General features: G+C 40.6%; 1 protein-coding gene across 3 annotated transcripts in view; it reads right to left on the bottom strand.

Moving 5' to 3' along the window:
- MACROD2 (mono-ADP ribosylhydrolase 2) overlaps window positions 1-26,785 on the bottom strand; it is a 786,342-nt gene that overhangs the window by 226,281 nt on the left and 533,276 nt on the right. For all 3 annotated transcript variants that reach the window (XM_015856727.2, XM_015856726.2, XM_015856725.2), the window contains exon 8: window positions 17,186-17,259. In XM_015856727.2, coding sequence (XP_015712213.1) covers window positions 17,186-17,259 — 74 coding nt within the window. The remainder of the gene's footprint in view (window positions 1-17,185; window positions 17,260-26,785) is intronic.

Here is a 26,785-nt window from a genome sequence, read left to right on the forward strand (position 1 = left end):
ACAGCTGTCCCAGAAGCACAGGTCCACTGTGGCTACAGAGCACCAGTTTGCAATGCCCGTAGCAGAGTGAAAAACAAAAGACCTGGGTCAAGCATTAATTTCACCTTCCATGCTGATGGACATTTTGTATGTGCTACAGCAGCACCTTCTGAACTACTGAAGGTGAAACAAAACACCCCAAAGGCATTGTCTGAAGCCCAACTTGGTGTGATTTGAAGCAAAATGACATGAAATAGAACCAGCGAAGGCATCAAATAAGACAACCCATTTTTTAATTATTTTTTTTTTACATGCCACTTCCTTCATTGCTTTTGTTTTTAACTGAAACGTGACCTGCCAGAAAATGAGCAGCCAAGCATTTATTGTAACCAGATCTCTGAAGTGACAAGTATTTAATATGCCTTCCACAATAATCCTCTTCTGTAAGAAGAGATGAAAACTCTCCCTCAAAACATATTAGTTAGATCGGATTGATTTATAAAACAGCACGACAGAATAACAAGTCATGAAGGATAATATAATTAGCTTAATAATGTCCACTACAGTGATGAACTGAAGCAGTTTGTGCATTAGTAGGCTATTTACGTACACTTGGACTGCATTACGCTTCTCTGCCTACAGTCACCTCAGCAGTGCACCAACAGGTCTGTAATTCACAGCACTTTGTGGTTTATTGCTGAGAGCAACAACTCATATTCCACTTTCTTTCCAGCTTTTGAAGCAAATATTCCTGCCTTTTTAATAGTTGCCACGAGAAGCATGACAGAAGGGACAGGGTAACGTATACACTATTTTGTGCAGTATTTGGGTATTTATGACAAATTCTTGTATTGTTTGCTTTTTAACACTTCCCAAATGTGTCATTTCCAAACACAGCCATATTACATCCTCTTTTCTGTTGCCAAAAGAGAAAAGACAAAATGAATTCCCAGTAAGCAGAGATAGTATCTGGAGTCACAGCATTAATGCAACAAGGGAATGATATACTGTTTGCTTTAATGGCTTCATTCCCTAATCCTCTGGCTAAGTCATAGAATCATAGAATCACAAGGTTGGAAAGGACCTGTAAGAACATCTAGTCCAACCGTCCTCCCTTTACTATACCAACAGAAAAACCCCTAAACCATATCTTCTAGCTCCCTATCCAGATGCTTCTTGAACACTTTTGGGACAGGAATCTGAACTAAAGGAAATACTATAAAAAACTCCAGCAAAAAATTCTCTGATCAAATGCTTCTGGCTACTGATACCACCTCAATGCAGGCAGCATCAGTGTTTCCCATTTAATATCCTGCATCAGCAAAAGGCAGAAACAATTCTGAAGAAAATAATTGTCATCCAAAATTGCAGACTGGAAACAGTTCTGCCTACCACTGTAGGTGCTGCAGATGGAGCAGCTGGAAGAAATTGAGGTATTACAAAGGCATATTCGGGTTCTTTATGGAGTATTGAATACATTTCTCAGTGGTCATTGAAGGTTTTCTGCTAGACTTTGGTTTTTCCAGTGCGTCTCATTGTGTACCCACAGTGAACTGCCTTTATAGACGACAAGTTCACGTCAGCATGTGGGAGCCTCTTGGGTTTGGCAAAGCATCCAAGGTATATTTAGCAATTTGATTATTTGTATACATTTAGCATGGCTGTTGCATCTTGTACTGCTTTGACACTGCAGGGAAAAAAACAACGTTTCTTGTTTGTTTTTTTAAAATAAATACACCTTCTTTGTCATAAACTTATGGTAATTTCCATCTCTGTTTTTATTCAAACACTGTGAAATGCATTTGGCTCGTTACAACCTTAGAGAAACCATAAAAGCATTTAGCTAATGGTTTGTTTATTTTTGTTCACACTGACAGACCGGATATGTTGTTCTTTACTGAGCCCTGAAAGGATGGAAGCAGTGTTGTGCAATATCCACCAGCCCCTAGTCTTTTTGTTAATCATTACTAATCAGCTGTTGCTTCGCAAATCAAATTTCTAGTCCTTTTAGGCATACAGTGTGATGCTAATGTGTGGCAACAGAATGTTGATTATAGACCACTGGGTAGCACTAGCTGCCCCATTAGTGGCATCCAGCTGTCCAGATTCATGCATGAGCAAGAAGGATTTAATAAGTTAAGATGAAGAGCACTGAAATGCCTGTGATGCAAATAATGACAACAGAGAAATAATTAGTGCGAGGCGAACCATCTTTTCTAAGCAGAATTAGATCTGAGGTAAACGGCTGTTACTTCATTAATCACTAGGTATATCACAAACTTTTAAACTCAACTGCTCTCATGCCACAGAGGAATGCAAGATATTGCAGAAACCACATACATCATTATGAAAGTGAAATTAAATCATCCCAGAAGTTGTACAACCTATTTCCAGCCCATGCATAAAAACACAATTCTGACGACCACAGAACTATTCTGAGATTACCAAAAAGCATCAGTATTTAAACAGCAAGATGGCTATTTAGGTCTTAAGAAATGATATTTCTTCTTAAATATGAATGGATTAAAATAAACACAGTCATTATTTGTGACTCCATTAACCTTCCCACGCAACTCAATAGGCAGAACTACTGCACAAATACTACCATGTGTATATTGATGGCAAAGTCAGGCCCCTCAGCTGAGAGAAATCTGTGTTTTTTGAATTCAGGTCTGAGACAGGACATTCATGTTGTTTTCAAGGCAAAGAAACATGACTTCTGTTCCTAATAATTTAGACACTGGCATTCTTCTTCATAAAGTATTTTTAATGTTTCCATCAATTCAGCTTCTGTCACTATCAAACATATAAGGAGTGAGCAAGAAACTGGGCATTTCAAGGCCTACAGACTACTAAGAATATCTGTGAACATCTCTAGCATGATTCAAAGGAATTACTGCCTTTACATCATTTAATTAACAATAGTTACTATCTTAGGATCCTTGTATTGTCAACTGTGGAAGGCATCAGAGTATCACTAGCCTCAAGCTTTAATTCTTTTACCATTGGAAGGTTGTCGCTCTTAGTGATCTTTTAAAACCAGAATCTGGAAGCCTGCATAGAGGTACTTTGTTTTTCAAACATGAAACACTTTTGAAAGAACAGAAAACATGACCAGAGCAGTGTTACTGTACATTCACTGCTCATTACCAACCCTTGGTAAAAGTACTTCATTCACTCTTCTGTTCCTGCATTAGTCAATGATAAGGGCTTTCCTAGAGCTCAGTTCTTTTCTGACCTGAAATTTCTCCATGCCTGCAACTTTTGCCTCCTGATCACAGCCTACAAAGATCAAAATCCCCCATCACCGTTTTCTTCTCCAAGTACCAAAATGCATGTACATTCCCAAAACATCATAATTCTTTACCTCTATGTGCTCTCGCTATAGATTCCAAGCAGAAGTGCTGGAGGTTGATATTATCTCGTCTGCACTTTAAAAAAGAATGAAGACAGTACTATGTTCCTTACTCTATCCATCCTGACCTGAATTTCCTTAAGGGACAGAAATTATGTGTTCCTGTGGGATAATAAATAGCCAGGGCTTCCTTCAAGACCAGGTTCCCACTACTCAGCTGATGCAAATTGACTTAAAGAAAGCTGAGCAGGCTGACACTAGCTGAGGAAACAGCTCAGTAGATCTAATTATACACGCAGCCAAAAATCACTAAGATTTCTCAGCTCAGCCTATTTTACGTAATTAACTGCACAATAAAATGTTCCATGATCAAAAGTTCAGTTTCTTTGAAGTTCTTGCTTTCCATTTCCTTCCATAAGCACATCTAAGAAGAAATTCCTTTGTACGTCTATGAACATTTGAAACTATCAGCACTGGAGGCTGTCAGTTTCTATTTTGTGCCTAATCCCAGATACTTGCTGGGAAAAGCAAAATCTCCAGCTGGGTGCTGCAACTGCAGGATCAGACTCTTTAAATATGTAAAATATTGATCAGCCCACCGAGGGTCGCATCGGCTGCAATAGGGACTCAGATCACGCTCTCCACCTCCTCATACATAGGCCAAGCTACTGCAAAAGCTGAAAAGCTCTCAGACACGAAGAAAATGGTCTGGATTTGCATTGGTGACCTGGAGGTGAAAGGCTTGCTATCCCATTACTAATCTCATTTCACAAAACTGTTCTCTCAAGAAGTAACCCCCCACCCCTCTTCCTGCAGGCTCTTCTTTAGTCCTCATTCTAAAAACAAAGATTCATTCATTTTAAACTCTGTTAACCTTGGGGGGAAATAAAGATAGTAATTAGCATGCCTCCATTACATACACGGTTCATTTCTTAAACTCCTTGTCAATTCATTACTCCAATTTTTGACAAAGCAGCCTGGATTAGATCCGTAAGTGAATGGATTTGTGTCATTCACTCCCTCAGATTTTAAAACACTTCAGGGCTCAGTGCATTACTTGACTTCTACAGGAGCTTATGTGCCATCCACACAGACCAAATTTATTAAGATCAGTATTCCTTAACCCCAAATTCTCTGCGTATTTTAGACAACTCCCTTCTAGAATCAGGGTATAAAAAGTTGTAGAACTCCTTGAATTAAAATAACTTCTCTTTGGTTATCTCTGCTTTATTTCTCCTTAGAAGCCTCTAGGCCATTCACAGCAGGCCCTGACAGAATGTGCTGGAATACAATAATATGTCAATTAACTACAGTCAACCAGCTGCTCATATGATTTCTCCAAAATATCTTCATTATTCATAGGAAGCACCGTGGTGTGGCAACATGCTAGAAGACTAACCGAAAAAGAAATTACGACCCAGTTCTACAAATAGTGATATCATGTCCTAACCTTTTCCTACCACGTTAATTAGTTCATTTGTGGATCTAAGTTCACAGGTCCAATCTGACCTCTTTTAGCAAGGGTCCACAGAGGTCACCTAGTCAGCAAAACTGTGTATTTGTCATATATCTTCCTTTGGTGAAACTTTATGAATTATGCGCTATATGCGGCTTTACATTCAGAGGTGTTTTCATTAACCACAAAACATTTCTTTCTAATATTACCTTTCTAAAGCAGCTGGGAGAAAGTAATCTGGAACAAAAAAGCAACAGATCTAAATAACTTCACCTAGAACTACTCACATGTGTGTGGATTAATCTAATTTGAAGATGGGATGCAACAACTCAGGAGACTAGTATGAAAAATAGAGCCTTTTTTTGCTCGTACATCAGTAGCTTAAATGCAGCCCAGGTGACACAGATAGCCTACATGAAAGTCAGTGACCATCAGCCCACAAGCAGCCAGTAACAGCAGCATAAAGAATGCTCAGGAGCTGGCACAAAGCTACACCCCCTATGGCAGCCTCAGCAGCAGTGCCAAAGGCTGAGGGAGTCACAACTACTCTGTTCTTTTGCTCACAGATGTTGTCATTTCTGATAATGCTGACATCAGCCACAGCCCGATGCCCTCCCTCCTCACAGTCTGTTGGACAGACTCACCACGGTGGGCAGCAACAACAGTAAATCACCACCACACCTTAACTGGCACTCATAGGCTGCTTTTAGAGATACACTGCAATTGAGTTTAAATGCCATTGCTTTTCTAAACAAATGTAGGTTCAAGCAGTAAGGCATAACAATGTGTCATTAAAACACAGAACTGCTGCATTCCAGTTCATAGAAAATAAGTGACTTGATAGCATTTCACGTCCAATTTTGCCTTAAGGAACAGCTGTCTGTGTTTTTCCGTTTCCCTGCAGGAGGAACAAATAAACCAAAGCTAATGCAGGAAAAACATTACCCCCTTCCCTCCTTCCAAAAGGAACTCTTCAACTATTCAGTTGATTCAAACCTAAAAATAACTGGGGAAAAACAAACAAACAAACAAACAAACAAAAAACTTCACAGAGAATCACAGAACAGAATCATAGAATTATCAAGGTTGGAAAAGACCTAGAAGATCATCTAGTCCAACCATTACCAATACTTCCAGGCTAAATCATATTCCTCAGCACCACATCCAAGCGTTTCTTGAACACTCCCATGGTCGGTGACTCCACCACCTCCCTGGCCAGTGAAAAGAATGCCTTCCTAATTGCATATTAATTGCTATACCCAATTGTAACTTTCTTTCTCACTAGCAAGTAACATCATTTGTGTCATTATAAGGCTCCCGAGAATCCTGCCAACAGAGAATGTGCATGTCAAATAATTGATTCAACCTGCCACTTCCCACAGGGCCAGGAGGGAGCAGCTGGACTTGAAATCTCTACCTAAAAACAACAGCTGCAACACAAGATAGGCGCAGAGCAGAGGTACGCTTTGTTTCCTCTCACCTCATCCAATACTTAGTTAAATGCCAATAGAGCAGAATATAAAGAGACAAGTTCCACTCAAACATGGGGCAGAACACATAACGCCTGAGAGGGAAAACTTGCAAAGGAAAGTAAAGCACAAAAAAGGGGAGAGCCTGAATCACCGAACCTGACAGATGCCTGCATGAAGAGTTAGTTCACGTCTAGCCTACGAAGCTGCTCTGGATATGTAGGACATTCAAAATCAACTTCTTCCACCAGCAAGCTCCAGAAAACCCAGTAGCTAATGCTGCGCTTTCAAGGTCTGTTTCAGCTTTCCCTTTCAACTAGGCTATCTGAGAACTAAGAAACTCCATCAAATAGCTTCTCAGTACTACAGTGCTAAAGCTCCCACAATATTTCAGTTAAGAACATGTCAGCCTACCCTGCTCCTGCCTATCGCCAAGCCTTACCAAAGGGTAAGATGCACTGCTCATGGCCACTGCTGGGCATCTGCCCTCCCTTCTCAGACCTAGATTTTCAGACCACAGCTGGACCTTTCTTTCCCACATATGAAGCCTAGAAAGCAACCAGAAATTGCTAACAATGATCAGTTACCGACCACTTACTTGGAAATCCCAGTTCACTGTGCCATCAAGTACTGAAGCAATATATATGCTCATTATTATCTGCCTATACTCTTTTTTCTCTAACGGTTTCCAAAAATCTTTGCTACTTATTTCTCTCTCAGCTTCTACTGTTCGGAGGCATCATACAAGTGAGATTTATTTCTGCAATACCACAGCTATAAATTGCACATGATGGGATTGTCCCTCAGATACATCTCTGTCTCTGAGCCCTGCGCAGTCTGAAACATCATGCTCACAACAACACAAGCTCCAGTGAATATATAACTATTATTTCTGTAAATACTTGTACTTTCAACATGGGAGCCAATTCATTCTTTTCATCTGCCTCCTCTAACAAATGCTAACACTGCCATCATTAAAGACATGAACGCCTGCCCTTCCTCATTAGCAACAGTGCTGCAAAAATTCTCTCTGCCAAAATTTAGGGGAGCTTTGAGAACTAGTGTTAGTCTATAGAAGCTTACCCTCTGCTTTTACACTCAGAGCTTTGAATTACAAGCACTTTTGATCTTCTGTGAGATTGCTGTTTCTTACATCCTCATCTCCACCTTGCTAATGGGGGCTTCAGTCACCAACAGTGTGACAGGCAGAATCCATATTTCCATGTAGACCTGGGCCCACCCTAAGAGAATTCTCACGTAAGCAACCTGTAGTTATAATGAGATTTTATTCTCATATGCTACACCCCATAAAAATCACTGTGGAGAAAAAAATGCCTAGGGCGTTCTACAAATATATGTATATTAATTAGATCTTGCGCTTATGCTATCTCTAAGCTGTATCAGTGCATGTGTAATTCAACAAAATATATTAAGGGCAGTTGTGCCTCAACTGTCTGAAGGGAAATATATTTGCTTTATAAGTATTTAATGAACTTAATATCTTGTCTGCAGGGAGAAATTTTAATGGGGGACACAGAGCACTGAGGCAGCAGAGTCGCAGTGAAAGTCAGCAGGACTAAAGCTTTTAATTTCTATTCTGCCTTTTGAAATATTTCCCCATCATGAGGTTATCATCAGACAGGTCGTACATTAAGCGTATGCATTCCCAAAGGAAAATGTTTGTTCAAATATCCAGAGGGAAGAGGTTATCATCTAACAGGTATCAAGTTCTAAGATTGAGTTCAGAGGATTCCAAGTGTTATATGATAAGTTTTATACATTAGGGCAATGTTTTGTGCGTTCGCTTCAAAACAGTAAGCAGCAATGCAAGTTCAAAGACTTCTTCTACACATAGAAAAGATATTTGACATGTAATCTTGCAAAACAAGGGAAAATTAAAAAGATTTAATGAAATAAATCAAATATGCTGTACTTTAGGAATAAAGCAATAGCTACATATTAACAACCCAACTGAAGAGTAAGATTATGAATGTACAATTAGCTGGCTAAGGCTTTTTAACCTTTTGACTTACAAAACCCAAAGGGACTTCACATGAAAGGTGAGATTTCCAGCAGAAGAGGTTGAAAGTTGCACATAAAACCCTCCACTCAATCTGAGAACACGTAGCTGGGCTGAGGCTCCAACACCAGTCCCTGCTAAGTGTGTGGAAAAGCTGGAAGGAAGATGACAGGAAAGAATGCAGAACCTGAAAACCCTTCCTCGCACCTCCTCCAATCTGCTATGCTCCAAGATGGGCTCGTAATACACTGTACCTTCTTGCAGAGGCTGCACTCTCTTGCAGAAAGACACCTATCCCCCTGGATTTATCACATTTTGATTGACTGAAGGATGAACAGGTAGCTGCTCTTCTTAGATTTTATTTCAGACTGCAGTACTAAAGAGTACAGCATTGTATTAGCTTGAGGTATTTTTAATAGCAAAGACACAGCAAATATATAAAGTTCGGTGCCGCTGGTTCACGATGAAGAAAGAGGGAAAATTAGAGGGGCACGAACAAATCCAGCATGGTTATTTAGAACGCATAGCTGCAAGTCACATCCATGCTCTGTCACAGTGACTTCCAATTCAACTGTACAATTATACAGCTCTTTAACCTACTTAATTCTGATTTAATTCTAACCGGTATTGGTAACCTTAACCACTAATTGTTTTCTGGTTATTTTACAAGTCCCAAAGCATTTTATTTTACTTTTATTTAAAAGAAGAAAATAAATGAACTCAATTTAGATTTAGTGCTGGTAAACAGCCTATGGCAGTACAAAAGGATCTTCACTCTTATCCCATGAGAAATCAGGTTAGGAGCAAGGTGAGAAACAGCAAGAGTCTTTTTGCAGCCTTTGTTCACAGACTTTGCTCAGGAAGCACTGTGCACATCCCCACTGCTACTGAAGGAAAGAATATCATAGCTCACCTTACGAGTAATTATTCTCCATTTCTTCCCCAGTACAGAAGAGTCAAATAATCTGTCCTGAAGTCTAAGTAGGGAGGCAGTGAATATCCTTAAACTGTGCCCACTTCTGGATTTAAACCAATTGCTTCTTGTTAACTAACAGGTATTTTATCTTGGAAGCCTGTCCCACATTTGAACACGTTCCCGTTGTCAATGCTCCCCACATCCACAGCGCTCTTCTCATTTGTTCTGTCATTTCATATATAGCAGACAGACCCATTTTTCACCTTCTCAGGAATACAGTGTGATACAGAACCTATGAAGTATGTGGCCAATATCATCTAACCTATTAAATGTCAGAATCGTATATCTCAAGCGCTGTGTCAAGATGCTGTAGTCTGGCAGCAAGAAACTCATTTTTTTTTTCCTCACAAGGAATGCACCCTGACTACAAGGACCCACGTGGGTTCAGTTCCATATAGATTTGATTGTAACCCGCTGCTGAAAGCAGCACCAGGCTGAGCAATGATGGTGGCATCGGCCAGATTAAATCTTAGATGAGAAGACAGAACAAAACTTAAACATAGTTCCCTTTACAGTTAGGTAGCTTGTCCCAGTTCCTCCCTTGCAGCATGGCCTGATGGTTGCATTCCTAAGAATCACTCAGTGTGATTTTGCATTTTATTTCAACCTCACATGCCATACTGGACGCTTCGCTTTGGTATAATCGTAGGCAAAGGGACTGAGTTTAAATCAAACAGAAGCAGCAGCTTTCCAGAAGCCAACCAACTATGTCAGCTTGCTGGAAATGGAACACCGAGAAGCAGACATCGTACGCTCCGCAGGATGCCAGGAGAAGTGCCAATGGAACAAAACATGTGCCCTTGGCTGGTGCAGCCAGACACTGCCCATGCCAGTGGAGCGGTTTTGCTCAGTGCCACATTGTGCTGCATGGGCATGGCTGGCAGGTAGTCCAACCATCCGCCTTCAGCACAGGTTGTGGGGCTGCAGCACAACTGGGGCATGCTGGGAGGCTCAGATCACAGGGCCAGATGTTTCCCATCTGCACCTGAGAGCTGAAAGCCTTGCAGCCAAAAGAAACCCCAAATGGAGGCAGGGCCACCCCTGCAGGCTGTGGGGTGGGATGTGGGGTGCTCTGCTCCCTGCTCCATACACTGTGCTTAGAGGTCAAATGAAAGTGACCCTACACCAGTTCATCTGCTACTGGCTGTGCTGGTCCTCATGAGATGACCTCTGCTGAGACTCAATATGGGAGCCCTTCTGGCAGTGCTCCCTGGAGCTAAATTCTAACTGACCTTCCTGCCCTCCCTCTTACCCTGATACCACTCTCAGACACAGGTGTTGGGCTCCATGGTCCTTGTGGAGTCCTTCCACCTGGGGGTATTCTATGATTCTATGATAAAAGACAGCAACAAGGACTAAATCATGCCACACTGAGGTCTCCCTGGTGCTTTCTCTCCTACAAGCTAAACAAGCCCAGTTCCCTCAACCTTTCCTCATAGGAGAGATGCTCCAGCCCTCTGATCATCTTAGTGGCCCTCCTCTGGACCTGCCTTAAGAGCTGCACATCCTTCTGGTGCTGGGGGCCCCAGGCCTGGATGCAGTACTGCAGATGGGGCCTCACCACAGCTGAATAGAGGGGGACAATCACCTCCCTCTCCCTGCTGGCTACTCTTCTCTTAATGCAGGCCCAGATCCCTCTGAATATTCAGAAATCAGGAAGAGAAATCAAAGAAGCAAGATGAGAACTCATTCTTGATCTGCAGATATACTTGCTAATTTACCTACATGCTTACAGACATTTCTAGTTATTCAGTTTCCTGTTATCATGACTGCCAATTGTGAAGATAAAAAGCACAAACACTTTAGAAAATTTAACTTATTAGGTGGTTTACTAGTATAAACACAAAAGAAACCATGCGGAGACCTGTCTTGTATTAGTGGCACTAATTAGCTGTAATGGGGTTTCAGAAGTCATTACACAGTACAGTAAGTGTATATAAATCTTTGCAAATACATACTGATTAAAGACACCTCTAGTGTGCATAGAAGTGGATTTCCTCAACAGTTTGGGCGGGGAAGGGGTGATAGGAAGCTGCATTTCTCTCCTTAGCCCCTTCCTGGTCGCAAGTGAGTGGCATAGAGACAGTTCATATGGAACAACCACAGCAATCACAAGTTCTGAAATGTTTTTTTTCAAGGAGTGCCTTCCTGCCTTTCCTCAATTGCTGCATCAAAAAAAAAAAAAAAAGCTTTTTAAGTTTAATAAAGTATCGTGTATAATGAATAGAGGCTTTGTCTGCTTTGCTTTATCAGCCTTCCACCTGAATAGCAGTTCGAAGAACATATAAGAAAGCATCACTGCCTTGGCAGCTTACTTATCATTTCAGAAAATGACTTGCCTGTTGGGATGATAGTTAGGTTTGGGCTTTGGGGACAGCACTGAATCTCTTTGAGCCCGGTGAGTGAGCAGCCACACAGAGCGAGTAAATCATTTTCATTTTGTACAAGTTGAAAAGCATTTTTTCCTCAACTTCAGCTAGATGACAGTGGCATGATGGCTGATTTTCATTTCAATCAGAGCAGCATATGATTACCACCTAATTAGAATGTAGAAATAGAAAGGAGATCATTTTTTAACCTACCCAAGAGAAGGGTGTTGGGGAGGGAGGGGGAAGATTATGCTAATCAAATGATACTGGCATCTGAGAGCTACCAAAATAGCCACCTGAATTATTGGCACCCTGACTGTCCTTGAGGATCCATCCGTGGCTGTAACAGAAGCCCATATTTTCAGAGCTTTATTTCTAAGTAATAAATATATTTTAAAATAAATACATGTCACCACAGGCCCAAACTTGTCATAAAAGATATCACCTTAGGCATAAATATATATGCCCACTATTTTATTTCTCCAAAATCACACACTCTTTTCATCTGACAACTGTAAAACTAAGCATGAAAACTAGCCTCCCCAAAGCAAAAGTAACACCGTCTTAGGGGGAATTGCCTTTATTAGGTCATTAAAACAAACAACAAAAGCCCAACAAACTTTTATTCATTAGATAGTGTCAGACAGACACTCCACTTATTGGAACGAATGTAAAGGTTTAGCAGTTGTGCCTAGGGGTATATAACTGAGCTTACATTAAAGTAAGCTACATCAGACAACATGTTCCAAGACTCACTGTCTCCATACGCATCCTTCTGTAGATATAGGGACAAGACCTCATCTCAAGATGGCACTTTAATTGTCTCTGAATAATAAGGAGACCAAATTAGGTCACTGGGACCACCAAAAGGGGGCGGGGAGGAGAGAAAGCTAAAAAATAATCAAAATAATCAATTATCTTTCAGTCAAGCAGATTACAGAAATACCAAAATTAGGTTGTCCTCATGGTTTCATAGGCTCAGGAGGCAAAGCAACTCTGTGTTAACTGCCTGACCCAGTTTTGAAGGGAGAGACAGGAGAAGCGCTCCTTCCCTGCAGTCTTACACCTCTGCTTACCTGTATGTGATGCTGTGATCCTATTGCGTGCCCCTAAATAAACCTGTAGTGCTTTTGAAAACTCACTCATGCCAGCACTATCCTGCCTTTGGCAACACAGAGTACAACCACTCTCTCTCCTCTGCCCTTCCAGGCAGAGGTTCACCAAAACAACATCTACCTCTCTCAAATGGACCCAGCACCATTTTAGGTGCTCAGGATAACCTCTCTGGCACACAGATGTCACTTTGGAGGCTGGTAGCACTCCTGTAGGTCCTGCCCCATATCTGCTAGCCCACACAGCTGCCTTGTCTCCCCTCAGGCACCTAACACCACTGCTTTTTCTTTACTTCTGCAACAATAACTCTTAGAGCAGAGATGCCTCAAAGCAGGCTTGCGCTGGGTGGCCAACACATGGCACAGCTGGATTAATGCCCTCTGGGCCACCCAGCTGCACCACACATCTGGGGAAGCTTCTCCCTCACTGCTCTGCTCTAGCCCTGCCCAACCATGCTTGCTGCAGCATCACAGTGAAGAGCTCTGTAAAGACCCAACGGGTCTCAGTGTAGGGAATGTTTTCCCAGCTCTCCCTGGGATACTGCAGCTCCTGCCCACGAGGCAAAGCCAAGTGCTCGCACATATGGGAATCAGTGCACAGGAAAGGTTTTGACCATCTCAGCAGTGGAAAATACCACTGTGATTTGGATTAAGCACAGTACAAAATAAAGCACAGGTGCTGGGCATCCTTATTGTGCTGAGCCTAACTTAAGGACAGTAAAATAACGTGTAACCACTTGCTAAAGCAGATAGACTTGAATCTCATATCTCATGTACTTTAGGCAAAGTAAGAAAAAGTCTTTTCAATCGTGACTCTAATGAAAAGGATTCAGGAATGTGCTGATTTATTTTCCATCTACGTGCTTTTAATCTGCATCAGTTATTTCAATGAAGCACATATTGCAATCACACTTTCCTGGTTGTTGTTCTACGGAGGCGCATAATAAATGTTGCGAGATATTGTGCTAGAGAAAGAACAATACTTCGAGCTAAATGTGCTGTTAAATTAAAGTATTTTCTTGAGCAGTGAAAAGGTCCTGAGGCTTTTCATGTCAGTGACATAAGGTAAGGCACACTCTGAGCATTTTTTTTCTCCACCCTTCTGAGACACACTGAGTGATCTTAAAGCACGGGAAAATAACAGTACCTTACATTGCAAATATTCAAAGATATCTGCCATGAAAAACACAAGCACAACCCCAAAACTGCTCCAAAAAATGTAGGGGTGAAGGATTTAAGGGTGACACGTTTCCTCTGTGATGCATTAGGGGAAGTCAAGTGGCAGTTACCTCCATCCTTGCCAAATCGTCCCAAAAAGAAACGCACAAAATTGTTCAAAGAGCTTAATGTGCATTTTTTTTTAAATGAATCCCAGTGTATAATTTCCTAAAGGATAGGAATCAATTCTATTTTGTCCTCTGAAGAATTCTATTAAACCTTTAGAGCACTTGGTGAAATGTGAAAATGCAGTTTGCTAAGGAGATAGCCGAGGTGGTCTGCAGTAAATTAACCCAGTACTGCTGACTGTTGCCATTCTTTGAGCCTGCTCGGAGGGATTTCTATGCTTACAGTATAACACCATTTACCAGCTTCTAAACTAGATTCGCCCTCTGGCTGCAAGTCAGCAGACCTTGGTGTAAAACATGCTCAGAAATTAGTTTGACTTAGAGTTGCATTTCAGGACCAGAGCAGTGCTGCGTGTTACAAACAACTAAGAACCAACCATTACTTCCAGTCCTGTTGTTTTCCCTAGTGAACTTGGTGTAGTTAAGTTTGAGGCCGTCTGGCTGCCATGGCTGCTGCCCTGCCTGGCTGCCGGTCGGCGTTCAGTCCATTATAATAGATCCCTCTCTCCCCTGCTTTGTAACAATTAACCTCAGACAGGAGCTAACTTCATTTGCATGGTAATGAGGCATTCATCTAAGCCACGTCGAAGTTAAGCATGCTAATAAGTTTTTATGCAAACACCTGAGGGGTCAAGCACAACAATGGACTTGGATGTGAAAACCTTTCATTAAATGCAAATCACTTTCTTTTTTTTTCTGCAAATACTATGGTAGAGAACTTCGCAGGGTTCTAATGAAGGCGCAGGATTCTAATGAAGGCGCAGAACATGGACAGGATTTTTCAGTTAAAGATTCCTCAGGAAGGAATTAAAGGAAGAAGCTGATTCACTGAAGTCCAGTGCAGCCAAATACAGAAGAGCTCTCGCTCAGGTGAGGCTGTTAGCAGGACAGGCTGACCTATTCTGACAGCACAGCCAGTGTCAGGGGAGCAGTTCTGGCCAGAGATTAGACAAGTGAAATACAGGCAGTCCTCTGTAAAGATGACCTCATGGCAAATCGTTAAAGGTTTTGCTCCTTGTCTAGAACAAGCAAATTTTAATATCCAGTGGGTATAGAATGAGACGCTCTATAACAAAAACTTACAGGGAGGTCTATATGGCATGGTACATGCAGTTAGAGTAGGCTGTATTGTTGAGACATAAGTAGTCCCTGTCATTGCAGCTGCTGTACAATGAGCTACTTGGGGGGAATATCTGGGTGACTTATAATAACCAGTGCCCCAAAGCTAATCCAAGACAATGGATCTGATTCACACTTAGTGTTGTGCTATCAATTCACTTGTCAATTCACTTAATCCAGACTAATTATACCTACCTTGTTACAAACATCAAACATTGACCCAACAACTGCATGCTCCCCAAAGATCGCCTTCGCTGCATGAGATGCTGCTGTCATCATTATGACATGCAATGGCGTTTTATGCTTTACTTGCAAGAAGTGCTTACAGCTCAATCAGAGTCAAAAACATATATGACAAACATCATCATTTCAATCACTATGTGCTACGAGCATGAAGTCTGCTTCCAAGACGGAGATGAAGCTGCCTGAAAACCAAGGCAGGAACTCACCTGAAATCTATGAAGGGAACCAGAATATTATGGAAGCAGCACACTGATGAAAAGAAAGGGGGAACATATAGTGCATATGTGGGTTTCCAGGCCATGTCAAGGAAGAAATAGAAAAAGGGATGACTCAAAGTCTACACTAAAAGTTAATGCCATCATACAGCTGAAAAGCAACGACTGAATCACAGAGCAGAATACTCCATAAAGACCTTTCATCAAGAAAGCTTCTATACATGAGACAGGCATTCTACCAAACAAAGCCAAGTTCCTTGTAATAACACTAAGAAAAAAGTAATTAAGGTGTGTTTATATAACACATATTCAGTTTTTGAAATAAAAGAGCTTAGTTCTGGAGTAAAGAGAATAGTGTCAGTCTTTTTAAATTACATGGTAAAAATGCAGTTCAATTATATATAATATTGTAAAGGAAAGTGTTAACAAAGACTGTCCATCCAAATCTGCTCCACTGCTCCAGTATTTAAGTCATGGAAAGCGCCAAGCACTCACTTGGAACCACAAAGATACATTGACTGAATGTGCACATTCCTTGCTGTACCTCTTGGCATTCAGGTTTGAAATATCTCGGTTTACCATTCAATCTCAACACAATATTAACTTGCAGTTATGTATAAAGAAAACATCCAAACAACAGAAAAAAACAACCCAACATCAACAAGCCATAAATCTACTAAATTTCTCCTGTCAATTATCAGGATCTCTTAGCAGTAAAACACTCTGCAAAATGCACAGATAAAGGAAATAAACTACTAATTATACCCCTGTATCTATTTCCTCTCTGTTCTGCACTTTGTTAAATATTTTCAGATGAAAACACTGAACAACTTGAGCTGTCTGAGATCTGCTGGCTGTCATTAACAGGCAGCGGGTATTTCTTTATTTGAAGACATCATGGTTATTTTATTTGGTCTGTCACTTCTTTGCTTCTTTGTCGCATTTCTCCAGTTCAACACTAAGAACTATCAGTCTGCTAAGAACAAAAAACAGAGAAGACAAAAACTAGGAAGGGAAGATATGGAAAATCACTGTTGTATCACATGTTTACTGAGAGTTCCAGGGAAAATTAACACTCAACCATAAGCAGACAAAAAATTAATAAAAATAGAAAATGCCTTCATAGGTTCTTTACTGTAAGGTGACCTCTAAGCATCAGTGACCTTTGGTGACTGTTTCCACTGACAACTATTACATACATTTCCTTTCCAAGAATCTCCTCATTATCAGATGAAAACTCCGAGGCTCAGAACCAGCTTGGAAAGAGAATAGACTTTTACTTTGCCAGGAAAGAGTACAATGCACAGGAAACACAGAGTGTGGTTTCAAACAAAGGCATTTCCCTTCAACTCCAGCGTAGATTTTAAATATAACAGTCTTTCCTCTGCCATATTGTCTCAGCCTGATTTCATTTGTTTCAGACTAAACATTCAATTTAAGGCTAAAGCTGATGTTTACTCTTTTCAGTATCAAAGTCCATAATCTTGAAATAATAATAAATGGGAAATTTACATTTTATTCCATACCTCATTGTGATTCTTGTTTAACCATTCCTTAGTAGTTTTAAGGGCAATGTCTGCAGCAGGCTCATTTGGAAAACCTATAGACAGAAGAAATGAGAAATAAGTTGAAGGTAGACATTTTTCTCCAGCTAAAAGAAAACGGATTCTGTTCCCACCTTCTTCAGTCTAGGTTTGGGATTACTTTTGGTCACCACTCTATTTTAAAGATTGTTTTTAAAGGTTTTAGGTGACATTATTTATTCTTTTCTTACGTAAACAGATTGAAAATAGGGCCAGTGATTTTCTATTGAGGTTTTTTATTTGACTGTTTGTTTTTAGCTCTGGTTAGGAAAACTCAGCGGCTCTAGAAACAACAGAGACTTGTACGTGTGTCATCCTAGGCAGGCAACAATATAACATACATCACAGGAACTAATGCTGGGCTTACATCTCATGGCACAAGTTCTTTCTTTAATCCCCCTGTCAGCAAAACTATACAGCACTATGATCCCAGTGCCATAGGTCTCGTAAGGATAAAAATGCTTGATTTATAAATCTCTTAATTTATGACCTAAAACATAAGAAACAACTTTGGAAATTAAAGAATTCGTGAAGCATAAGCATACAAATTTAAGGCCTGATACTGAATGATATACAAGCAATAGCAACTCCCCCCAGCACTAAACAATATCAGAAATCTTTCCAGGGATGCAGACTTTTTGCTTTGATGGTCTCTATCTATCATATCTAAAGATGCTTTCATTACTTAGGCAGCCTTAATTTAATTTTCCTTTAAAATCCTAACTTGAGGGCAGCAAATCATTTCTGCGAGGATTTAAATATAAAAACCCATAAGCTGTATGAATAGCCCTCAGTAGGTTAGATTAATAGAACAGCCTTTGAAGAGGTGGAGCTGCAGGCGCTGCATACAAGCAAGTAAAGGGGATAGACAGAAAGGCATGAAATCTGGCACACAGATGCATGCACACAGCATTTTTTACATCATACATCACCCTCATACCATAAGCTGAAGTACAGATGCTGCAGAAAGCATTAGATGCACCCAGCTTTTTGGCTTGTCAGCCACCAAAACCTATGTTTTGGTGCTGAGAACACATACTCCCATGACACTTAGTAATGTTGCTGATATCATCAAGGCATGTGACCATCAAGCCATGTAACATTGGCCTTCTTGGCCACAAGGGCACACTGCTGCCTCATGGCCAGCCTGTTGGCCACCAGAACAATGTATTTAGGTCATATAAAGTAACAGACCTCTAAGCAGACAGTCCGCTTGAATTAGTAACATCCCATCTAAAAAAAACATGACTTTATAATACAGGAAATCTGCACCAAGAGTTTGGTAGGTTTGTCTGGACGTAAAATGAAGACCATGCAGAGAGAGAAAAGCAGATTTCAGGCAACTAATAAAGCATTGTTTATGCACTGAATGGTTTATTTTCAGAACAGTCCTCCCTCCAGCAAGATTCACTTTTCAGGCTTGTTTTTGTATTCACCTTCCGTATGGTATTTGCCCAAAACTAAGAACACGCTCACAATTTTATAGAATTATTACTCTCTCAATAAATTGTGCATTATTTAGGAATCTGCTGCCATACTAACCACCCTTAAATAGAAGCTTATCTGCAAGACTGGTGTTCAGTTCCCTTTAAGTAAACACAAAGGTAAAATAAATAAAATGAAATAAATCAGCAATCAAAATAAAAAGCTTTGAATCCAGTTTCAGAAGAGATCTTAAAATCTATAGAAACCTTTTATGATGTCAACTACAAAACAGCAGCAGCAACAACAAAAAAATCTACTTAGTGCTTCATACCAATTTCTGGTAAATTTAAATAAAAGGATTATCCTTTTGGCTTTATGCAGAAGCGAGACGGAATTTGGCCTCCTGTTCCACACCGTGCACCAGCACAAAAAGCCCTGTCTCTCTGATTCTCTAACAGAAAAAATATTTGGTATTATAGGATGGGGTTAAAGGGAGATAAAAGTGAGATGGGATCTTTTTAAGCCTGCTTTTGCATTGTTATTTATTTATTTCTGAGCTGCATTTGTCTGCCGCAACATTTGTGGCCTGCTCCCATACGCACACACACACACAGACCCACCAACCCCCCCCAATTCACTTTCAGCAAAAAAGCAATCTCAGTGAGCACGTGGGAATCAAATTACTGGAGAGAAATGAGCTCAAGGAGCCTCACAGTTAACTGACTCCTGGAGCAGCAGCTCAGACAATTCTGGCTAAAGGCTCAATTTCACAAAAGATAAAACAGGTAAAGTAATAAGAGTGACACTGGCCCATGTTACTGCAGTGAGTGCTCCTCTGGAATACTGAAAAGGACAGGGGCACAAAAAGGCAAAGGAGTATTATCTGTAAGGTGCAGACAAGCAGCGCCTCTAAAGGACTTTGGGACTGGGTTTGTTTGGTTATAGAAAAAGGGAGGGTTGGTAGGTTGTATGTCTGTGATAGGTGTGAGGTGAAGCATCTGCTTACCAACACACACAGATCTCCAACACAGGCTGGGCTTTCTATATTCTGCAGTGGCAAAGCTTACAGTTTGGCAACAGATCCTGCTATATCACCAAAACAGCACAGGCTGTCTTTGCTCCTGAAAAGCTCTTTCAGCACGGGGTAACCCCACTGCAGTGCCCATTAACCACAACTCATTGTCTGGTACCAGGATCAGCTCTCGAGTAAGCAGTCACTGTCACTTGTGCCCCTCTCAGCTCAGGAACCCTCCCTTAGAGAACAGCCTTCTTCATTACTTCTCATGCCGACTTGCTACTGCAAAATCTCTAAAAATCAACTGGAATTCTGTAGGAAAACTCACATGGTTTTGCCCAATTGCTTCAAAGCTGAAGTCATCTGTGTGAAGTCAGCCCAGAAAGGACAGCCACCTTGGTACATACCTATAGAATAGTTACTGCTAGCTCTCAACAGTGACTTGGGTTCCAGCATCTCTCTAATCACAGCCAAGCTTAGGAATTTCCTTTCCTCCTCTTTGCATGTTGCTAAGAGAGGTATATTCCCCTACTTTCCCTCTCTGTTTCATGGCTGTACCTCCGAACTGCCAACAAAAAAAACCAAAGCAACAACAAAAACTGAACTCTGTTGCACATGAACCCTGTTGCTTCTCATGTGTCCTTGGGCAGACATTCCCCACGGAGACAGTCTATGAAAGCTTTAAAAGATTTTCTGACTTACAAGCTTCTGCATCTGCTTCCATGACTTTATCACCTTAGTCCTGGAAATTATCACACTGACCTGAGAAATAGCAGTGAAACAAGCAGGACGTTATGCAGGCTCTTGTGGTCATAACTTCTCAGAGAAATGGTGATAAAATTTTACAGAACTGTTTCAACACAATAGATATTAAATTATTGTGCTCTTTTAGAGAAGCAAAGTGTAGGGAGGGACTGAGGAAGATAGTAAGTGTGGAGATGCATGCTGAAGTTCCCCTTGTATTTCTATTTATTCCCTTGAAAACAACCACTGAGAACATTCAAGTCCCCCCCGTTTTATTAACATGCAGAAAATATGCAATGAATTCCCTGCTGTTCCACACACAGGACAAACTCAGCCTTTTGTGCTGAGGGGATTTAGTGGAGAAACATTCACACCATTGTGAGAGTCTACTACTGTATACCCAACTTGTCTGTGTAGCATGTATATACTACGTGTTCTTCAATGAATAGCGGTGTAACAAGAATTTTTTGAGATAAAATTAATAGAAATCTATTTAAGGGACTCAGACTGTATGGAGATGCTGGGAGCTTTATCTGTCTCTTTTACTGTCCTCAGTTCACTGCTATGTTATTAAAAATGGCCAGCTTACAGACAGGTAACACTGCTTCCCCATGAAAAGTCCATTAAGGAAACCTAAGTAGTAAGTAGTGAACCCCTAATATGATATAGTTCAAGATGATGATAACGGATTATAGCTGTTAGGTTATAATGCTAACAAGCAAACGCCAACCCAGAAAAACACTTCAGTAGCCACAGGGGTCAGTGTTAGAGTCTGTCAGTTTAACTGAGATGTTTTCGGTACATCAGCTCATCCTAAATTAAAAAAGAAAGGGAAAAAAAAGGTCTTTTTTTCATTGGCAGTCTAAATGCTAGAAGGGTTTTTATTCATTTCAGTCTGCTCCCTTCTCTGCCGTTTGAGAACAGCTCATCACAATCTCAATATACTTATTTGCCAGTTTTAATAGTTTCATTTTGAAGCAAGTCATGAAAAACACATTTCAGCACAAATGCTCATTTCAGAGTTTCTCATACTTTCTCAGAAAATATCTACACTGGGATGTTTGTGCACATCTCAGGGACGTACTGCTGTACAAGGCTGCTCTCGTGCCCTAAAATCAAACCTGACTCCCGTTGTTCAGTCAACACAACTGTCAAAATGGAGTAACTTGCATTATTCAGTTTACGTATTTGCCAGTGATATTTAATAATGTTCTTCTAATAGGAGCTCAACAGTCACATATTGATACTGTGGAAATGCACAGAAGACCCCCTCTTGCAGTCAGTATTATGGGGTATATCCACCACACAGCTAATATTTGCTGTACTTTGTGCACTAGAGGGCGTGGAAAATAAACTCTCGCCAGGTTTGTTAACAACAGAAAAAAGCACCGAGCATTCATCCAATGTATGGTCTGAAATCCAATATTGCTATCAGGGCTAAAAATGCTTTCTGAATCAGAGCAGACATGTGAGCAAATGAGCTTCATTACGGTCATGTGGGTTAAGACTTGCTATTGACAACACAGTAATCATAACACTTCAACCTCATCAATGTATGACAATAAAAGGGAACAAATGAGATGCATAGCCCAGCATGCCTGAGGTGGGGTTACTCAATACATTCACTTGTCCTTCAGTTGTGAAACTAGCAGGAGTATAATCTTGCAACCAAGCCCATATAATCATCTTGTCAAAGACCTATTATAGTAGTCAAAATGAATTCACTCATGCTGAGATGATTCCCATTACCATGGTAAATCTGGCCTTTCCGGAAGCAAAGACAGTAGTATCCTACCAAGAACTTTGCTGCTGCTATTGGGCTTTTCTTTTTTTCTTTAATAACTACAGTCACGTGATGATCTGATAAACAAGCTGACAAGTTGCTAGTTCGATCATTTTTGTGGACACTCTCAACCTGAAAATGGATCAGCTGCAGCCCTAATTTCAATCGGCTGCACTGAAGGCTAAAGAGGAGAGCTGCGAGTCTTCTAAATAACCCACTTTGCCTTACTGAACTCATTTAGCTGAACACAACCTTATTATTTGCTGTCTACTCAAAAATTAAGTCTCAGAAAGACAGTGAAACTAAGTACTGTGAAAATACAGTAACTTTTGTTTACCCCAGGTAGTCCAAGAAACACAGCCACACGGACTTGCTGCATCCATTTTAAATGATGCTACAGTAAGTAATTGGCATGTAAGTAAAATTAAAAAGGAAAATGTGACATTTTCAAAATGCATAAAAAAGTGCTCTTCTGAAGCAGTGTCTCTCAGTTCCTCTGAAGCAAGGAGCATGCTTTCCCATTTCCCTCAACTGAATAAATTCCACAGCAACAGGAAAATAAATACGGTTCCTGAAGAATCACTGCCAATTGCATTCAACCACTGACTTGATAACAAGGCAGCTCGTAGAGGAAGGTTAGTAAAGGAACCCAATGCACATAGCAATAAACAGAAGGAACAGAATGCCTCTGCTATGCTACAGTGACACAAAGAGGGTAGAGTATTGAAATGACTGAGGGCCCAGGAACAGGGTAACTCAGTGATCCCTGGTTCACAGAGCCACAGGGGCTGGCAGGGAGCTGTGAAGGCCATATGAACCGAGCCTCAATTCAGCCAGCCAGGTGAGGGCTGACACCAGGGGACAAATTCCATGCAAGTCAACAAAACCAAGGAAAGCTGCAGGCATTGATGCATTGGCTCCAGATTGGCTGGCTCTGCCTCAGCTTGTCATCGATGGACCCATGCATGCTCATCGCTGTGCTGACCAACAGTTGTCTTTCCTATTGGAACAACAATCCACCTTCCATATCTGCAATTCAGCTGCTCTTCTGTACAAGTGCAAACCTAGACTTGGCTTAGCGCTGCCAATGAGGAGGTCACTTGCAGGAAACTGGTGCAAGGAAAAAGGAGGCCATCTGCTAGTTCTCTGAAACACACGTTATCACACCATGCTTCATTTCACACTCTACTACATTGATATCATCAGGAAAACATTTGTCATACAATGGTGATAAAAGCATCAGCTGAATATAGAAGTAAAATATAACTATGTAGACCAGTTGAACAGATAGAGACTTGCATTAACAAAACCTAGGATTCCAGTAAGAAAAAAAAGCTGGATTTAAAGTTTACTAAGCTGTCTGATGATTGTTAGCATTGGTAGGAAAGAAAATAGGAGGAGAAGAGATTCTCTATGAAGCCTTAAGGCTTCAAGCTGAACGTAGTAGGGGCACCGCAGATAGATGGGCATGGTGATGAAAGGGAAAAGATCTCTCTACTCCAGCAATAAGCATCCTAACATGGTATGAGAAAGTACATATAATGCAAAAGCAAATGAAAGATGCACTTGCAGAGGTACTTACGCAATTATAAGGTCTTACCTACAAGGGTCTATATTCAATGTTTGTGCAAATTGCATAGCCATTTAGGCACATGTATACAGCTGTTCATGAGTTCAAGTACATCCTTCCTCTTAACACACTCCTTATACCATATCTAGAATTGCTATTCCAGAAACGAATGTTGCACAGAGAAATGTTAATTGAAAGAGGTTTCTAAATGTACATGAACTCCTTAATGCAGAGTATTTCATCTTCTACTTATACATATCAAGTTGGGGTGGGTTTTTTTGTGGGTGGTAACATAATCCAGCAAAAGTAATTGGAAACAAAATGTAACATGCTAGTCAGCTGTGAAATCTGCCATCATACACTGAATTGAACAGCAATGGGATATTGGCTTTATTGTAGTTTCCATTCCAGCGCAGTTAAACATTAAGAAGTCAGCACCACCTCTCAATTGCAGCTTCTTGTTTTTCTGAAACATGGGGTCTATGCAGTGCTGTTTAACCTTCACTGACACTATCCCAGGAACTTCCTTGACACAAAGTTCCCTGAGCATGAAGGGAAGCCTTTGCTTCCAGAGATTTGCTGCTTAGCAGTAGGAATGAGATGCAGCCCTGGACCTCGCAATGTTCCCTGTTGGGAATGCATCTTGCAGTTGATTGCAAACTCTTACAGAAGGCTCATCTGAAGATGAGATATCCTCAATGTGCTTCACAGTGCTGGAGGTCCCTGATGTCTACTGATGCAGCTGCCTGCCTGTAGGCTAGGCCAGGGGAGAAGACGGAGAAATAGCTGTGAGAGGCTCTTTTTCCTCGCTGAGAGAATCTTTGTGCAGGCAAAGGGAACTGATGGCAATGAGGGAAGTGCACTCAGGTGCAGCAAGATGGGATGAAAGAAGAGGAGAGAAAGAGAGCACTGGTTGTGAGATGGGTTTCAGTTTTCGAAAGGAGGATTGGGTTTGGGAGAGAATTTCAAGGCTGTAAGCTCTGCTGGAGTTCAGAGTATTCTGACTGAAAAGAAGCAGCATAATATGACAAGAGTCGAAGTGCAAGGATTTGGGGATACACGTGTATATAAGAGAAGACAAGCTACTACAGTAAAATGGAAAGAGATGATAACATAAAAAGTCTGAGAAACTTTTTCAGAGGAGTAGGGCATACATAGGCAACGGACACGAATATGCACTCCCACAAAGAAAACAACCAGCATTGTCAGCCCATCTCTATCCTTTGAATCACTTCCACCACATTCAATTGCTCTGACAGATGCAACCCAAAGACCTGGCTGGATTATCTAAAACCAACAGAGTACTTAGTGAGAGCCATACGCGTACAAGAACAAACAAAACAATCTCACATTATTTCTACTGAAGCACAGTTCTTATCTCCTCTCCAAGGGAAATCAAAGATTTCCTAAGAGCACATAAAGAAAATCAGCTGAAACTACATATACTCAGCTCCTTTTTTGGAGCAAAAAGTAACAAAGATGTTCTTTTATCTTTTTCCCCCAAAAGACGTATATGAAAAAAATCTACAGGGCAGGTTGGGTGAAAAAGCAAGACGCTGTGTGAGGCATATTTTATCTACTTAGTTTACTCTTTTTTAACAAATACATTATTGATTCTTGGTTTGTGCATATTATTCATATTATTCACAGTGTTGATTTTTCCCCGTTCTTGCCTCAGGCAGTGATAAATCATACTATAGGGTCACACAGACCAGCAGCTGTTACTCAGGAAATCTACAGCAGCTCAAAACTGAAATATTTCCAGATAATCTGGAGTTCAGAGATGTCAGTACATTTTAGAGGAGCAGAGATGGCTGTGTTTTTTATTTGATGCTTAATAGCTACTCTTTCTCAATGAGCATTAAGGCACTTCATAACTACTACAACATCCACTACATAAACGCTACTAAAACAAGTACTCGTGTAGGATGCCTGACTTGAGACTCATTACACTAATGTACTCGGCATCCGTTTTTTTAGAGGAAGCCTTTTTTCCTCCTTGCATAGATGCTGTATCATTTCTGCAGAAGCTATTTGGTCAGCTAGAGATGAGATCCATGTGAAAAAGATATATCTTAACGTGTAGCAAGGCTTAAAGCACAAACTACTTTACGCTACTGTTATGTATTAGCATCCAGCCAATACAACCCAGACACACCTTCATTTCATGCTGTACCTTTGGTAAAGTGAACAAAAAGTACATGGGAATGGACAGCAGCTACTTTACACTTTGCCAGATGCTACAGTGAAAACGTTTTCTTCTTGTTTTGTTTCCTCAGATCACAAAAAGATGCACAAAAAGAGAAAAACAATTAATTAGAGAGGTTTTGTAAATTAGATTCACGGGGAAACTGACAAGCAAGTGCTTATGTGCTAAAGAGCATGGAACCAACAACTAAAGGCAAAAACCTACAAATATTATCTTCTCTTGGAAAACACTGGCTCTCTGACCTTCTGTCTGTTTTTAAGGTCTCATTCTCTCACATGCTAATTCAATTACATACACCTAAGTTGGCACCCCTTGCTGCAACACTTCTCTTGGCTGACAGTCAGCCTCTATCATCAGCTGCCTTTTAAACCCAAAAACACAAGTTGACCAACAAGATATCCCGGATCTCATTAATTTCATAACTTTAAAAAATCACAGCCTTGATTGTCAAACAAGTTTTGTTGTTTTTTGTGGGTTTTTTTTTAATAGTTTTTTTTTTTTTTGCTAATATCTCTCATTTGCATTTTGCTCACAATTATGCATTTTCTGAGTCTTGCACACTTCAATCAAAAAAGGAAATTAAATAACTAGTTAATGGCACTGCCAATCGCATGAATTCAAATCCAATTTCGGCTTGATATGAACTTTATGTATTATTAGCACTTGTTTTAAATAGCATTACCAGCATGGATTCTGACAAGTTGTCAGCGTGATGATTTTTATTATATATATTTTTTAACATTATACAAGCAAATCTGCGTTGCTTTGGAAGGCAATGGAAATTCCTAGTGCTTAGA

The sequence above is a fragment of the Coturnix japonica genome, chromosome 3 (genome assembly GCF_001577835.2).
Source record: "Coturnix japonica isolate 7356 chromosome 3, Coturnix japonica 2.1, whole genome shotgun sequence".
Taxonomy (NCBI): Eukaryota; Metazoa; Chordata; class Aves; order Galliformes; family Phasianidae; genus Coturnix; species Coturnix japonica.